Raw genomic sequence first — 15937 nt, 5'->3', positions numbered from 1 at the left:
AGCCCTTTTTGGTTTTACATAAAATAAAGATCACCCAAACTTTCTGTAGTGAGTGTTCACACCTGTAACAAGTCTGCTGTAGCCAAACAGAAGTTGCCCATCTGATGGAACTGTGGTGGGGTTTACTGGAGATATTGCTCAGATCTGGTTCATGGGTGTTCGCCATGTGGCTACTCAAACATTTCTGTTGGCCGCCTCAATGAAGGAAAAATACTCCGATCTTGGTGGCAAAGGATTTCCTGATCAATGCTCTGCCAGATACCTGCTGCTTCCGTTATAAATTGATATGCCTACGGTACCACTATGTAAGGCAGCCTTTTTGGTAGAAGTTGCAATAGAAAGTGCAGCCATATTTATTGCGACTCTTGAATTGGCTCCTCATAAAGATTTGCATCATCAATGCCATGACATTTCTGCACCTCCTATTGTCTGGCAGAAAGGCCAAAGCAAAACAGAAAAATGCTAATATCTTGAAGTATAAGACCTAACTAGTAATGTTTGGCTTCTATGACTTATTACTATGAATTACTTTTCACCGGGAGATCCACTGACGTATGTACTTTGTGTATAACCAGTGAAGGTGATGTATGATGTCTGTATTGTCTGGGTTGTGTCCCTGATCGCCTCTTAAGCCTGCCATTGTGTAATGCTGTTACTCACCTGCCTACGAGTTGCGAAAAGGTGAAATAAAACCTGTTCTGTTTCCTAGCGACCCACAGCCAAAGAACTTCTCAAGCACAAGTTTATCGTGAAAAATGCCAAGCGGACATCTTACCTAACAGAGTTGATCGACAGGTATAAACGATGGAAGGCAGAAGGGCACAGCGACTCCGAATCTGATGACTCCGACACGTAAGTATTCGCTCACTGATTGGGGCTTATAGGCTGCTTCACAATAAATTTGCTGCTGTTCACGATCAGCTTACACATGTATAGTTATATTCAGGAATCTATTATTTTAGTAGACCTAGGCAGCAACTAGACAAATGCAGAGGGTCAGATATACAAGCCCCAAGCTGAACGTTCATGTACACGGGGGAGCCCGGACAGATAGCTGGTGGCCGAGAGCTCATTTAACAGTCAGCTATCGTGTACGGCCTGCTTGTTACGGTCAAAATGTAAAGCAGGATAGTATGCAAGAAACTGCGCCTTATAATATGCTCCTCATTCACAGGGAGCCCAGCAATAAGGAGAACAATACACATCCTGAATGGAATTTCACCACAGTTCGGAAGAAACCAGATGCAAAAAAATTACAAAATGGAACGGTAAGTGCCCGTAGGAGTCTGGTGTGAGACTTGTGCCTTGTTATTGTTACCTTTACTTTTTTACCTGTCTTTTTTTTTTTTTTTTTCACCTTCCAAAGGCTTTAGCTTTTTTTATTCAGCTGGCTAGTACTAAAACTTGTAGAGGATGTCAGAAAATAAAAATATTTCAATGCAGTCTGTTCAGTGCCCGATTATCTGGGCAGTGACATAACATAGTACAGCCATGTCAGATCCCCAATTTGTGACTTTTTTTCCTTCAGTTTCATAACATTTTCAAATTTTTCAGAACAAATTGCTTCCAAGTCCATCACACTGTAGTTCTGTATTCTGGTACCTTACCTATCACCTATCTGCGCTCATTACCAACACTGGTGACAAACTTGTACAGCGATTTTTTTTTTTTTTTTTTTTTTTTTTTCCTCACATCTATCATGTGCTTATATCTGTAAGAGAGTCTCGTCTGTTAGCATGTTCACAAGCCATGTGTGTATAAGTTGCGTTACTAACCAAATTGTGTGGTTTCTCTTACAGGATCAAGACCTTGTAAAAACGCTGAGCTCTATATCGGCAATAATAGCCCCCGTTTTTTCTGAGGTATGGTCTCCCAAGTTGTATGTGTATTATAGGTACCCTAGTTCTCATATTGTAGGTTTGAGGGGCACCACTAATTAAAGAGGTTGTCCACTACTTTAACACCCGGCACCACCTCTGATCAGCTGTTATCAGTGGCGGCGGCCACCGGCCGGAAGTACTCACTTACAGAGCTGCTCCGTCTACTTGTAATGGCCAGGGAACGGTACTGCACATTCGCCTTCTATTTATTTGAATAGAAGGCGGATGTATAGTACCCTGCCCCGGCCATTACAAGTAGACTGAGTAGCTCAGCAAGTAAGGACTTCCGGCCGGTGGCCACCGATAACAGATGATCGGAGGAGGTGCCGGCTGTCGGACCCCAACCAATCAGATAATGTCCTATCCTAAGGATAGCTCATCAATGTAAAAGTATTGACCAACCTCTTTAAATTTTTTTTTTCTCCATAGCCTCTTGCAAGATGGGCAGCTAAACGATCCTTATGTAGTTACATGTATGGGGCTTGAAATTTTCATCTGCCTCTGGCAGTAAGACAGACTATCATGAATGTTGCCTCCCTTCATTAAATCCTTAGGATAGGCAGCAGTATCTTTGGAAAGTCTGTATCTCTATCGATGCCTCCTCCTATAACTTCTCCGCTTCCCCAAAACTTGACCAAGGAGATCAACAAAGCAGCAACTAATTCATAGCTGCTCTCCTGCTAGAAAGAAGCATAAGAAGTGACAACTTGGGCCACCTTGTATGTCTTTGGTTGCTGCGCCTGTTTTTCATGGATAGAAAATGAGCTTATTATAGTCATTGTGGCTAATCGCTGATCTATATAAAGTTTGGCATATTATACCTTGGATGGAACGTCCAACTAAGTGTGCAAAACCAATGGATGGCGCAAAAGCCACTATTGACCGATGGATAGGAGATGCTTGGGAAACCGCCTCTTAAGGTGCATTTATATTAGCCGGTTTTGCGGCGTTAAATGACCACCAACCAGTAAATATTTGATTGTTTAAAAGTCCATTTACACAGGCCGACCACGCTTCAGATGCACTCTGAACGATTGATAATGCTGCATTCGGTGCACACAGCTGCACACGTCCGGTTAAGACAGAATGATGAGCTTCTCTGCAAACCAAAAATCACGCGATCGACCGCCTGTTTAGACTGCACAATAATCATGAAAAGGAACGATAATCGTGCTGTGTGAATATGCCTTTAGTCCTCCTCCCACTTTTTTAGTTTAATTGAAAAATGGATGATGCACGGATAGTACAATTTTTACACCTGGATGCAAATCATTGAAATAAGGCCCATCTCTCTGATGATAAATGGACACGGATGTATACAGGATACGTCTTGACCCAACTAATTTGATTTTATTACACCAGAGTGTGTACATTTATCACTTCCTATTGCATTTAGGACATTTGTTTAATGCATAATTTGGAAAATTCTCCTTCCGCATAGATGACCTAGGTAGACATCTATATACCATACCATCCTGTACATTCACTCTATATATACCTGTGGGATGTCAAGAAAAGGGCTCCTGTTTGACTGTTTGTGCATATTATAATAGTTAAAAAAAAAAGAGAAAATAATAATGTCCTTTAATTAAATGCAAACTATAAAAAAAAATGGACAAAAAAACCCTCCAGTTCTGTAACTTCATCAAACTTCTGTAGCGTCACTGGGACCAGAGAAACACGTGCTCCATTGATCTTCTGATATCTTCCCCTCCAACACTTGCTGCCATTGTTCTGTTTTCATTAATTGGGCAATATTGGCTGATGACTGCCTCAATCACAATCTGTCCGCCTTACATAGAAGGTTACAGCTCTCACCTACAAGCCTCTCGAGATGATGGTGGTGCTCCTTGTAGTGAAGATGGGAGTTTAGCGATGAAATATAGTTTTTCTTTGTAAAATTCTTTGACGCCTCTGAATGTGTTTTCCTCTTTCGCAGCTTAAACAGCAAGACCGGAACAACACCGTGCGGAAAAATGCAATCGAAGAACTTGAAAAGAGTATGAACCTGGCAGAAGAAACTTATCCTGGAATTACTGACAAGATGGTAAAGAAGCTCATGGAAAAATTCCAAAAGTGAGTAGAGTTATGAACATGGATTTTTGTTTTAAGAAGCCTTAAAGGGGCTATCCAGAACTATATTAATTCTTTTTTTTTTTTTTTTACTGCGGGCCTAAGAGCTAACAGGCAGGTATTTGCTTAACTACCTGCCTGTTCTGCCTGGCGCTGATCTCTGTTGACACAGATCGGTCACAGACTGCTCCTGCCGGCAATTCTGCGGCTTCTGCTGACGTCATGTCGACAGAGCAGTGGCTTCTCTTCCGCTCGTCTCTGTTGACAAGGCGTGACTGCTGACGTAATGCTGATAGACAGCCGGGTTTCCACAGCAAGGAGCCAGCTGTCAAACTGCAGGAACCTGGCTGTTAGCTTAATGTCAGCAGCCACACCCCATCTACAGAGCACCCTGGAAGAAGAAGAGCTGCTCTGTTGATGTGGAGCCACATCAGGAGCGGCCGGTGACCACTCGGAGCTGGATAGAATAGGCATCTGTTTTTTTGTCTCATAGTAAAAGAAAAAAAATAGTCCTGGATAACTCCTTAAAAAAGTTGTCCAAGATTTAACAATTGATGACCCATCCACAGGATGATGGGGCATTAGTATGAGATCGGTGGGGGTCTGATACCCACCACTCCAACCAATCAGCTGAAATCTGCTCGAACAGTGGCCAGATATGGGCGATGTACAGCCCGGAACAGAGCGGCTCCGCACATTGCTTAGTAGCCACTACACAGTACTGTGGCTCAGCTCTTACTCACTTGAAGGGGAGATTAAGCACCATAGTCAGCAGTGGCCACAAAGCAAGGCATGGAGCTGCTGTGATCCATCCTGTACGTGGCGTATATCTGCCTGATCAGTGGGAGTGCTGTTCTAAGGATAGGCCACCAATTAAGACAACCCTTTAATATATAGGAAACATTAGGTGAGGACCTCACTGTATACTATAGGTTTGTGTTTGTTTTGCTCCTTCTAGTGGAGGAATGTGGAATTGTTCTGATGTTAGATAATTATCAGTTTTGTGGATTACTGTTTTCTCTCCATTGAATATATATTAAAAACCGTAGCCAGAAAAATTACAGCAAAGCTCAGATCTAAGTATCAATAAACAGGTCAGTCATGTCTGCAAAATTTCTTCAGTGTGGTTGCCCAAATTGCAGAGAGACTTTCTATGGCATCCACTATTCTGGTCAGTGTGATATATGGCTGGTGTTCACAGGCTCTTGGGGTCTGCATGCTATGAACACACGGCAGGGTGCTACTGCATGGGACAATTTCCAATTTTCCAAATGGACCATTAATACTCATGGAAAAAATAAAATCCCATAAAGCACTATCCAGGTCCAGAATAATGCATGCAATGTAAGGGCATGAGCAGAATGAGCCAGTCACGTCCAAAATATGCAAATATGACCCGCCTGGTATTCAACACTGCCATCTGAACCCTGCCTTGGGTCATCCCCTTTAAGGAGAGATAAGTATGTAATCCTGCCTTACATTTGTTGTTGGCTGCAGTGTCCAGAATATATTCTCCATTTTGATGCTAGCTAATTTCTAACACTACTTCTTACGCCTGCCAGTCTCCAAATTTTGATTTTTTTTTTTTTATTTTTTTTTGTTATAAAGTCATGTTCTACTTTTTTTACACAATTCTTTAATTTGTCTTCCAGGTTTCCAGTCAGTGACTCCTAAGTATCATGTTATGACCATGACATAGCTGTAAAAAAAACAAAACAAAGAAAAATGGAAAAAAAAAGAGGGACACCCACCAGAAGTACTTCATGCCTGGCCATGCTTAGCATTTTCAGCTCCTTGTGCCTTTTGGGTCTTTGCAAAACACATCCATGACCATGATTGAAAGTTTGGAAGGAAAACAAAGAAACTTTTTTTTTTTTTCTTCCTCCTCCCCCGTTTTGTTATATATATTTTTGTTTTGTGATGGTGTAAATGGTTTTTATATTTTCTGGAAATTATTTTGTAAAGACTGAAGACTTTTACTACTTTAATCCTTTTGTTGAATCCTATACATGTTGATACGCTGTTCTTGCTGTTGCTAAGTTAGTAACCCCCCGTGCAAGTGACGACAGTATGTTTGTGGTGGTTGTGTTGCACTGTACACTGATGAAATCTACTGGTCCTTTATTTTTTTTTTTCTTCTTTTCTGGTATGATTTGACTTCTGCCATCTCTTGATAAGATATAGGATGAGAAGTTGCGACGTTATGTGGAATGGAGCAATTCTGTTTCATGGAGGCACAATGGAGCTTCTGCGCAGCATGCGTTTGCTAATAACAGCGCAGTTTCTGTGATTGAGCAGTAGTTCATAAAAGAAAAAAAGAAAAGGCCATCGGGCCCCGGAGCCCCATAGAGAATCATGACGTGGTTCGTACCGTCTGCATTCCAGCCTTCAACAGAAACGTTAGGACAAGTGGCACTTAGAGAATACATTTAAAAGCTGCCATATATATATATTTTTTTTTTTAAATAAAGAATGCAGCCTTAGTTATGGACCTGAGACATGAGTGCAATGTCATTGGTCTTTAATATATGTTTAGGCTGTATTTTCCATAGATTTTGGCTTTAGCTTATAGTGAATTTCTACTTTACATGTCCTTTTTTTATCCAAAAGTCTGATTAATATAGCTTTGTTTTTTGTTTTCTGATACAGAGCTACACTTTCTCTACATAGACATACATTTTAAAGATTGGCTACCTGCTGCTGCCACTAGAGGGAGCTTTAAAAGTTTACTGCATAGTGTTCTAAAATCAGTTCAGTTCATCAGTATGTAGTTTGCTCTTTAGCTCCCTCTAGTGGTGGCTGCAGGCAGCAGTATGATAGCAGAAATCTGGAGCTCTGTCAAAGAAATATTCCAGAATGAAACTGCACTGAATTTTAAGCCTGTTAATAAAAATAAAAAAAAGTGGCTATTGACAGGTTCTACTGGTTGCAGGTAATAAAATGGAAAACATATCATTGCACTGCTGAAACAGAGCAACTTGGGTTGCTTGTACTTTTTTCTACACTTGCTGGAAAGGCTAATTAGGTGGATGTGACTCTGTTGGTCAATATTCATCCACCTCCCTTTTTAATACACTTAAAGGGATGGTTACCCACTACTCGGCCCATAATGAACACTGAAGTCAATCTGAATAGCAATGTGGCAGCCGTCTCACAGATCAATGGCTCAGACTTACAGAACGCTCTTCTATGTGTAGGGTCTCTTATTTTCTTCAAGAAGAATTAAAGCAATATATATTTTTTTTTTTTCCCTTTTTTTTTTTTTTTTTTTTGCGAGTGTAGACAGAGGATGTCTAATATCTAATGTATTGCATCTAGATTTTGCCTACTTTGCATTGCAGCAATGTGATGTAGGTGTTTTTTTTTTTTTTTTATGATTTTGTTTGATAAAAATAATGTAAATTAAATGCTACCGACTGCGGGAAAGGCCGGGCCTTTTAAGTATCACGTGAAAAAAAAAAAAACTAAAAGGCCGCTCCACCTGCACAGGCAGAGTACAGAGACAATGGTTTGCACCAGCATCCCCCCAAAACATCAGATGTCCCATGTAATATATTCCACTTTGTTTTTTTTCCGTACTCTTCATGCAGAACAGCACCATGATGTATTTATACTCCTGTGAACGTGTATTTTAAACCTGTATTTACCATTTAATATACAAGTAACTAAGTTATAGAGATTCGCTCTTACACGACCAGGGAAAGTCTTGATGGTTGGCAGTATAAAATATATAAAAAAAAAAAAAAAAAAAACTTTCCAAACAACCGGCAGAACTGTAAATGGAAGATTATGGTACTGCTTGATGGGATGTTCTCAAGACATCCCATGTACATATATACATATATATATATTGCTTCCGCATGTACTTCAACGTTTCTGTTTCTTTGAAGGTGGTGTAATTATAATATTATAATATGTGGTTATCTGGCTATATTATAATATTATGATCTGTTAGTGTGCGTTTTATGATTTGAGCCCAATTATTATTATTTTTTTTTTTTTACTAATGTTAAAGGGGCTCATACCCTCATGTGCCAGAGACGTTGGCCTGCACGATCCTCCTCTGTGGTGTATGGCCACCAGTCTCTCACGCACCGTATAGACTATCTGCCAAATCTATAGAAATGTATCCGGTGCGTGACCGACACACATTTTACTCCAATTGCCATTGCAGTGTTTTTTTTATTTTTTTTTTTGATTTTACAATGATAGTGGATGTTAAAGGGGATGTGACCGCCAGTATCTGATGCAAATGAGCATGCTGCAGTGTCAAGTAATTGTTTTATAGCCACCCGTAGGAGAATGATTCACCTGACAGCATACATACTGCTTTTTGCTGTGAAGAACTGGCAGCACAATGTCTTAATAGCCACTCAGAAAGGTTTTTTTTTTTTTTTTTTTGCCAATTATGCCAAGCGGCCTTGTCCAGCATTTTCAACTATGTAGCGTAAGCCTTATACTGATCAGGTGCTGCGACCGTTGCCTTGTATATATATATCGGGTTAGACTGCAATATGCAGCGTTGATCCACAAACTTCTGGGTGTATATAGGGTAGTGCGTAAAGGAAAGGTTGCTTGTTCTGTAGCAGCCAGTGAGCTTTGTTCTGAGGCTTTGTATGGAGACTCGTCCACAAGAAAAAAACATGGCTGGCTGCTAAGATTACAGCGCTGTGCTACTGGTGCATGCCTACCACAAACCCAGACGATCAGATTATCTTTAATTCAGAATTGAATGCCCCATAAATGTAATATACATAATATATAGTTAAATTGCTTCAAATTGCAGCATGCTTATTTCCACCGCAGGGTAGATAGATGCACCCCCCTTCCCCCAACACAATTCCTGCTTTAAAGGGGACACTTGAAAACATATTACTGGCTAATGCCAAGGAATGAGCAACATTTTCAGTGGTGCCTACACAAATGAGTATACTTCTTTTTGTTCTTGTTTTTAATTTTAAAGAACCATTTCTGTATGTTTTTTTTTTTTGCTCTCTAACTCAACTCACTTCAAATTTATATCTTGAGAAAGTCTGAAAATAGTTTTTGAAAACAATGTTATCGTTAAAAAAATAAAATATTTTTATAAATATATAAACATTAAAAGTTGTAAATATGGTCAATCAGAAAGCTTTATAAGAACTTCACAGATAGAAATAAAAAAAAAATAAAAAAGGAAAAAAAAGTGGTACCCATATATCCTTCGTAGTTATTACTCTTGTAAATCTGTTAATAGAGTAAGCTTATTTCAATATTTCAGGGGATTTTAAATGGTTTAAGAATAAATATTTAAATTCTGATCTATGTGTCTTTTTTTTTTTTTTTTTTAAATTCTAAAATGATTCAGCCACATTCAGACCCGAGCAGATCTTTCTTTGCGAATTCCAAGTACAATACTAGTGGATTGGGTTTTCAAGACCCCCATCTCGTGTAGCAGATTTTTCTTCTGCAAATCTGCGGATATACCGTACTATGTATGTTAGTGCATACCTAATATCGCACATTTTAATCTAAAAGCTTTTTTTCCACTCACTCATGACAGCACACCTTGAGAGAGGGATCCGCCCCATCAAGGACAGGAAACCGTCTGAAATAAAAGGGCGGTACCTCTCCCTCGCTTCAGTTGGTTTCCTGTCCTTGATGAGGACTTGTCTGGAAGAAGATGCAAGTTTACCTGGGTCTGTTCCGGTGTGGAAGAACGGGAGCTGGCCTGTGCATCGGGTTCCAGGCTCCAGAAGCGCCGTCCGCAGCTCTCCTGGGGGCCTGTGTCCAAGAGGGCGCACGCGGTGAGGCAGGCTCCTGCTTCCCGCAGACCGCTGCGCTGCCAGCCCTCCCTCTGCCGCAGATTCCTCAGTTGGCTGCATTCTGGGCATGACGCACTTTTTTTTGAAGCCTCAGCCAGGGGGAGGGCGCTTGAATCAGAGGAGGTTCTGGATGGCCCTATTTAAAGAGGGGTTATCCTGGAAGTGCTGCTCATGCTCCAGCACATAGGTCTTGGTAAACCATGGCTGACCAGGACAGTCAGGAGCAGCAGCTGACCCCCCTCCCACCTCCGCAACGGAAGAGGCAGACTGATGCCTCACATGGACAGCTGCTCAAGCAATCGTGGCAGCCGCAGGAGTAAGGTGAACCATCCAGAAAGGAATCATTGCATATTCCGCCACAGTCTCCAAATCCGGTACCAGTTTGTGACTTTAGGGGTGAGTGACCTTCGTGAATGTCACCTTTTAGTAATGGGAAGTCTGTTATGTGCTTCCTTTTGTAGGAACCTAAGAAGAGTAGCGACAAGTAAAAGCACAGGATTTGTGCACTATGCCAAATTCCCCTTCCCATAGATTGAGCAAAGCTGTTTTTGCCAAACTGTATTAATAGAACCATAGCGGAAATTTCTCTGGATTTCACAAAATCCATGGTCCACGCAGAGGTTCAAGGGTACCTGAAGGGGTTACTTAGAGGGAAGAAAAAATCCCATTAAGAATATCTCCTCATACTCTGATTCCTCCCAGTCCGAGGATCTATGGCTAAGTGATTCATTGTCCTCTTCTTCATCGGACAATGGTAGACCCTACTTCCCAATTGAGGGTACACACAAGGTCAGATCAACCATGGGTTTTGGGGAGGAGAAACCAGCTAGATCCCGGGACGACATTGTTTGCGAGCCTTGGAGAAAGAAAGACGCTCCTTTTCGGTAAAGCCTAAAATTCGGGGCCTCATTGACCGAGAATGGCGGAAGCCGGAAAGATCAGGGGTCTTGCCCTCCTTCTCTAAGAGAAGATACCCCTTCGAGGAGAAGGACTCTGAGCCTTGGGATAAAATCCCCAAAGTTGACGGGGCAGTTGCCAGATCGTGCCAAAAAATCATCCCTACCCTTGAAGGATTCGGGCGTCCTAAGAGATGTCCTTGATTTTTAAAAAAAAAAAGCAAGCTGACTCCTTTCTACGTCATGCATGGGAAGCTGCAGCCGGGGGCCTGAAGCCTGAGGGAGCAGGCACCTGTGTTGCAAGATCTCTCATGGTGTGGCTCCAACAATTAGAAGGCCAGCTTCGGGCTAAAAAGATCCCTAGGGATAAAATCCTTTCTAATCTGCCCCTAATGCAGGCAGCATCAGCCTTCCTGGCAGACTCTTCAGCGGACTTGGTTAGACTCTCGGCTAAATCAACAAATTTATCTAATGCGGCCAGACGGGCCGTGTGGCTCAACGGTTGCCCGGGTGACCTACAGTACAATCTAAACAGAAGTTATGTTCCCTCCCTTGTGACTGCAGACTCCTGTTTGGCCAGAAGCTGGATGAACTTTTAGAGAAGGCTGGCGATAGGAACAAAGGTTTCCCAGGATTCGTGGGAGACTCAAAGATTTAATTTTCGGAGAAGAAAATTTAATCGGGGTCGCCCTCCAGGAGACAGGAGAAGATGGGAGTCCAAATCAAAAAAGGAGTCAGGCTATATGTTTGGAGAACCATCCTCCAATACTAAGAAATCTTCCCAATGATGCCAGGCTGGAGGTAGGGGGAAGGCTTTCCCACTTTATTCCAGCTTGGGAAGCAGTTACCTCAAATCCCTTGATTCTGAATATTGTGAGTGGTGGCCTAAAGATGCGGTTTAGCCATATTAATCACTGGACCTTTGTGGTTACCCCCAAGAGGAAGGTCCAGGAAGAACAGATAGCTCTGGAGACAGAGATATTAAAGCTGGTAGAGAAACAGGTAATTCTCGAAGTTTCCATATCGCAAAGGGGAAGGGGATTCTATTCCCCTCTATTCATGATAAAAAAAAAAAAAAAAAAGAACAAATGGGTCCTTAACTACCATAATCCACTTCAAGAGTCTAAACCGGCTGATAGAGAACCAGACTTTCAAAATGGAGTCAGTGAGCTCGGCAGTGAAGCTCTTGCACCACAATTGCTTTATGGCAGTAATAGTCTTGAAGGACGCCTATTATCATGTCCCAATCCTTCCAGACTACAAGAAATAGGAGTAGCCCTGTTCATTCAGGAGGAACTGAGGCATTTTCAGTTTGCTGCCCTACCCTTCGGTCTCTCCATAGCCCTGAGCGTATTTACTAAATTAATAGCAGAAGTAACGGCCTTTCTACAAATCAAAAACGTAGTGATCGTTCCCTACTTAGACGACCTTTTGGTAATAGGGAAATCAGAAGCCCACTGCTCCAGTCAATATCTAGTAGTTGCAACATCTAGGATAGTTGATAAATACCCAAAAATCAAAATTAACCCCCTCAAGGACTCAAATCTTCCTGGGTCTAATCCTGAATTATCGTCTCTAAGCTTGCTTCCTCCCAGAAGACAAAGTCTGCAAAGTAATCGGTTTAGTCTCGAAGGCCATAAAGTCTCCTGTAATGTTCCTAACAGAAACAGTGTCCCTCCTGGACTCCATGACTGCCTGTCTCCCAGCAGTCAGATGGGCTCAGAGGCATATGAGACTTCTTCAGTGGGAGGTCCTGTAAGTGCAGAGATCTTTCAACAGGCATTTAGAAAGAAAGCTATCTCTTTCCCTAGAATCTGTAGATTCCCTTTCATGGTGGACAAACAGGGAAAATCTGACCTCAGGCATACAGTGGTGCAGACCAGTAGACCGTGTGACTACAACCAATGCGAACTGCTCTGGATGGGGGGTCATCTAGCAGAGCTCTCAGAACAGGGTCACTGGGCATACCACGAGATGGGGGCATCTGCAAACTTAAAAGAACTTTGGGCAGTGGAGAAATCCCTGATAGGCTTCCTTCCTCACATTCAGGGTCTCCCATGTCCACGTCAGGTCCGACAATCGGACAATAGTAGCCTATGTAAATCACCAGGGGGGAACAAGGTCATGCTCCCTGATGAGTGGCAGACAGAATCCTACATCTGGCAGAGCAACATCTCCCATCCCTCAGTGTCCTACACATAAGGGGGGTGGAGAACTCAAGAGCAGATTTTCTCAGCCGCCATACCCTAAGACAGGGAGTGGAGCCTAAACCCGTTGGTCTTCTGACAGATTGACCAGTTATGGGGGCAACAAGACATAGACCTGTTCACCACAAGAGCAAACAGGAAGGTGGAGAGATTCTGTTCCTTGAACCCAACCGAAAATCTCTATGCTGTAGATGCACTCCAGATTCCAAGGAAGTTCAGGAAGGCCTATGCCTTTCCCCCGTTAGTAATTGTTTCGGCAGTGGTGAGGAAGATTTGGGAGGATGCGGGAAGGATAATTCTTGTAGCTCCTTTTTGGCCAAAGAGACCCTGGTTCTCCCTGCTTCTTCAAATGTCTGTTTCAGATCCCTAGGTCCTACCAGAGAGGCCGGACCGTCTCATTCAGGGATCGGTATTCCACGCCCAAGCCAGAGGATTCCATCTTGCGGTGTGGAATTTGAGAGGTCAATACTAAGTAGCAAGGGGTTTTCAGCAGGTCTAGCTTCTACCCTACTGGATAGTAGGAAACCAATAACAACTAAAATTTATAGCTGAATCTGGGAGAAATTCCTAGATTTTATAGATGTCCTGTTATCAGATAAGCATCCAATCAAGGGAAACCTGGAGTTTTTACAAAAGGGGCGTGACCTGGGTCTAGCCACAGGGACTCTTAAAGTTCAGGTGTCTGCCTTGGGGGCGCTCTATAATTGTAACTTGGCAGGGAACAGGTGGGTCTCTAGATTTATTAAGTCCTGTGCCAGAGCCAGATCGGTTCGGTCTCTTTAAAGTTCCTTCCTGGGACCTCAATCTGGTCTTGAACGTACTCACCAGTGACCCGTTTGAGTGACCTGCAGAGTGAGTGACCTGCAGGCTCTTTCGATCGATCCTCCGTACAAATTCATGATAATAGGGTCACCTTGCGTTCGGACCCGGCCTATCTTCACAAAGTGGTGTCTAGATTCCACTGTAACCAAGAGATTGTACTACCCTCGTTTTGCAGCAATCTGAAAAACCCCGGGGAAGTTAGATTCCATAACCTAGATGTTAGGAGATCCCTACTACAGTACAGTAACATGATTAGTGAATGGAGGAAGGACCATTCCTTGTTCCTGGCCTTTCAGGGGAGTAGGAAGGGTCACTGGGTATCCAAGGGTACCATTTCCCGGTGGCTTAGGGAGGCCATTTGTATAGCATATACATCCACAGGAGTACCGGCCCCGGACAATGTCAAGGCTCATTCCACCAGACCCGTAGCAGCCTCCTGGGCAGAGAGGGTAGACGTCTCAATCGATCAGATATGTAGAGCTGCTACTTGGTCTACACCATCCACCTTCTATAAACTGTTGGATCTGTCCTCCTCTAACCTTACCTTTGGGAGAAGGGTACTTCAGGTGGTGGTCCCTCCCTAGGGTGCTCATAATTCTCCAAAATTTTCTCAAGGTGTGCGGTCATGGGTGAGGGGAAAACACCAAGCTTACTTACAGGTAGCCAGTTTTTCCTGAACCCATGACAGCACCTGTAGTTTTTCCCCACACCCTGATGGGCACTCTTTTGGGTGATATAAATAGATATATATATTGTAGGTGTTGGTTATGTGTCTAACTTTTTCTGGACGTCTTCTCAATGCTGTGTAATCAACTGAAGCGAGGGAGAGGTACTGCCCTTTTATTTCAAACGGTTTCCTACTCTTGATGGGGTGGATCCATCTCTCAAGGTGTGCTGTCATGGGTTCAGGAAAAAATGGCTACCGGTAAGTAACCTTAGTGTATTTTTGCTATTTTTTTTCCAGCTCTTCAAGAATGTTCAGATTTATTTGATACATTTATCTCACACATGTTGTGTTTTGCTGTGCATTAGCAGCATATTTTTATGTAAATTTTCAGCTGCGTCTGGCAATACCAGCAAACTGTATGAGAAACCAGAATTTACTGTTCTCACATGTTGCTTTTTTGTTTGGTGCGTATTACTTGCATATTTTGTCGCATATTTTCACCCATAGGAAGTAATGGGTGGTCAAAAATATGCACCAAAATACCCAGCAAATACGCGTGTTTTTGACACAGCTAATCTCCTACCAGAGAAGTTATCAGCAGACTTGGTGCAGAAAACTTGCAGAAAAAACACGTGTGTGCACTTATCCTTACATGTATGGACTTTTTGTTGTATCACTTTAAAACGTTCCCTGATTCGTCAAAGCTTTTACACCAGAAAACTGCTGCACAAAAATGTAGCAACTTTTCAGAGCATTTTACGTTGTGGAGTTGCACAAAAATGTTGTGACTCTGTGCTGAAGCAGCTACACCCACCTGTCAAGTTCAGCAAAAGTGCTGGTGTTTTATGCCAGAAATACTACTCCAGTCCCCCAACGCCACAGTGCTCTTAGCTGTGCATCCCCACACGTGATGAGCGCAAGCGCTCATTACTCGAGTTTGCTTGGATATTCAGAGTATCGCCGGTGCTCGAGTGAGTTTTGAGTACTCGCGGCCACATGTTTTGTGGCTTTTAGACAGCTACAAGACATGCGAGATTGCCTGACAAACATGGGCAATCCTTGCATGTTTTGTGGCTAACATCCACGAAATGTGGCCCATGGGTACTCGAACATGTTACTCGAGCACCTGCGACAAACTCGAGTAGCGAGCACTTGCGATCATCAATTCCCATAGTTATGCATAACGTGGGAACAAGATCCCCAGCGCAAGCCAACTAATTTATATGTACTATCCTGCTGCAGAAGTGGGGCTCAGATATGTGGTCAATGACTGCTATGGCTGTTGGCCTGGCCTAATACAGTTGTGGTCAACATTACTCGCACTCCTGAAGAGTAGTCAGATCATGTACAACTTCTTTTGAAATAGTGTTTAATGATGCTTAAATATATAAACTTATATTTAATACAGAAAAGTGGCGATAAAAAGGATACAAAATTAGGCGCTATGCAAGGACATGATTAATGGCACACTTTGTAACGAAGGACAAAATCAGACGAACCTGTAATTAATTTGAAAGTGCCACCTGAGCATAGAAAGACCTTGGTCTGACTAGTCTCCTGTCCCTGCTGCTGTGTCTGCTTGTCCAAT

General features: G+C 42.6%; 1 protein-coding gene across 1 annotated transcript in view; it reads left to right on the top strand.

Annotated features, from left to right (window-relative positions):
• STK26 (serine/threonine kinase 26) overlaps positions 1–9253 on the top strand; it is an 80916-nt gene extending 71663 nt beyond the window's left edge. The window contains exons 7-11 of the mRNA XM_073641333.1: positions 710–852; positions 1175–1268; positions 1800–1862; positions 3820–3956; positions 5606–9253. Coding sequence (XP_073497434.1) covers positions 710–852; positions 1175–1268; positions 1800–1862; positions 3820–3956; positions 5606–5627 — 459 coding nt within the window. The 3' untranslated portion in view covers positions 5628–9253. The remainder of the gene's footprint in view (positions 1–709; positions 853–1174; positions 1269–1799; positions 1863–3819; positions 3957–5605) is intronic.
• Positions 9254–15937: the final 6684 nt, after the last annotated feature.

Source organism: Phyllobates terribilis, unplaced genomic scaffold, assembly GCF_046119375.1.
Source record: "Phyllobates terribilis strain yellow unplaced genomic scaffold, ASM4611937v1 Scaffold_7__3_contigs__length_470593459, whole genome shotgun sequence".
NCBI classification, from domain to species: domain Eukaryota; kingdom Metazoa; phylum Chordata; class Amphibia; order Anura; family Dendrobatidae; genus Phyllobates; species Phyllobates terribilis.
This window is presented reverse-complemented; position numbering and strand designations above follow the sequence as displayed.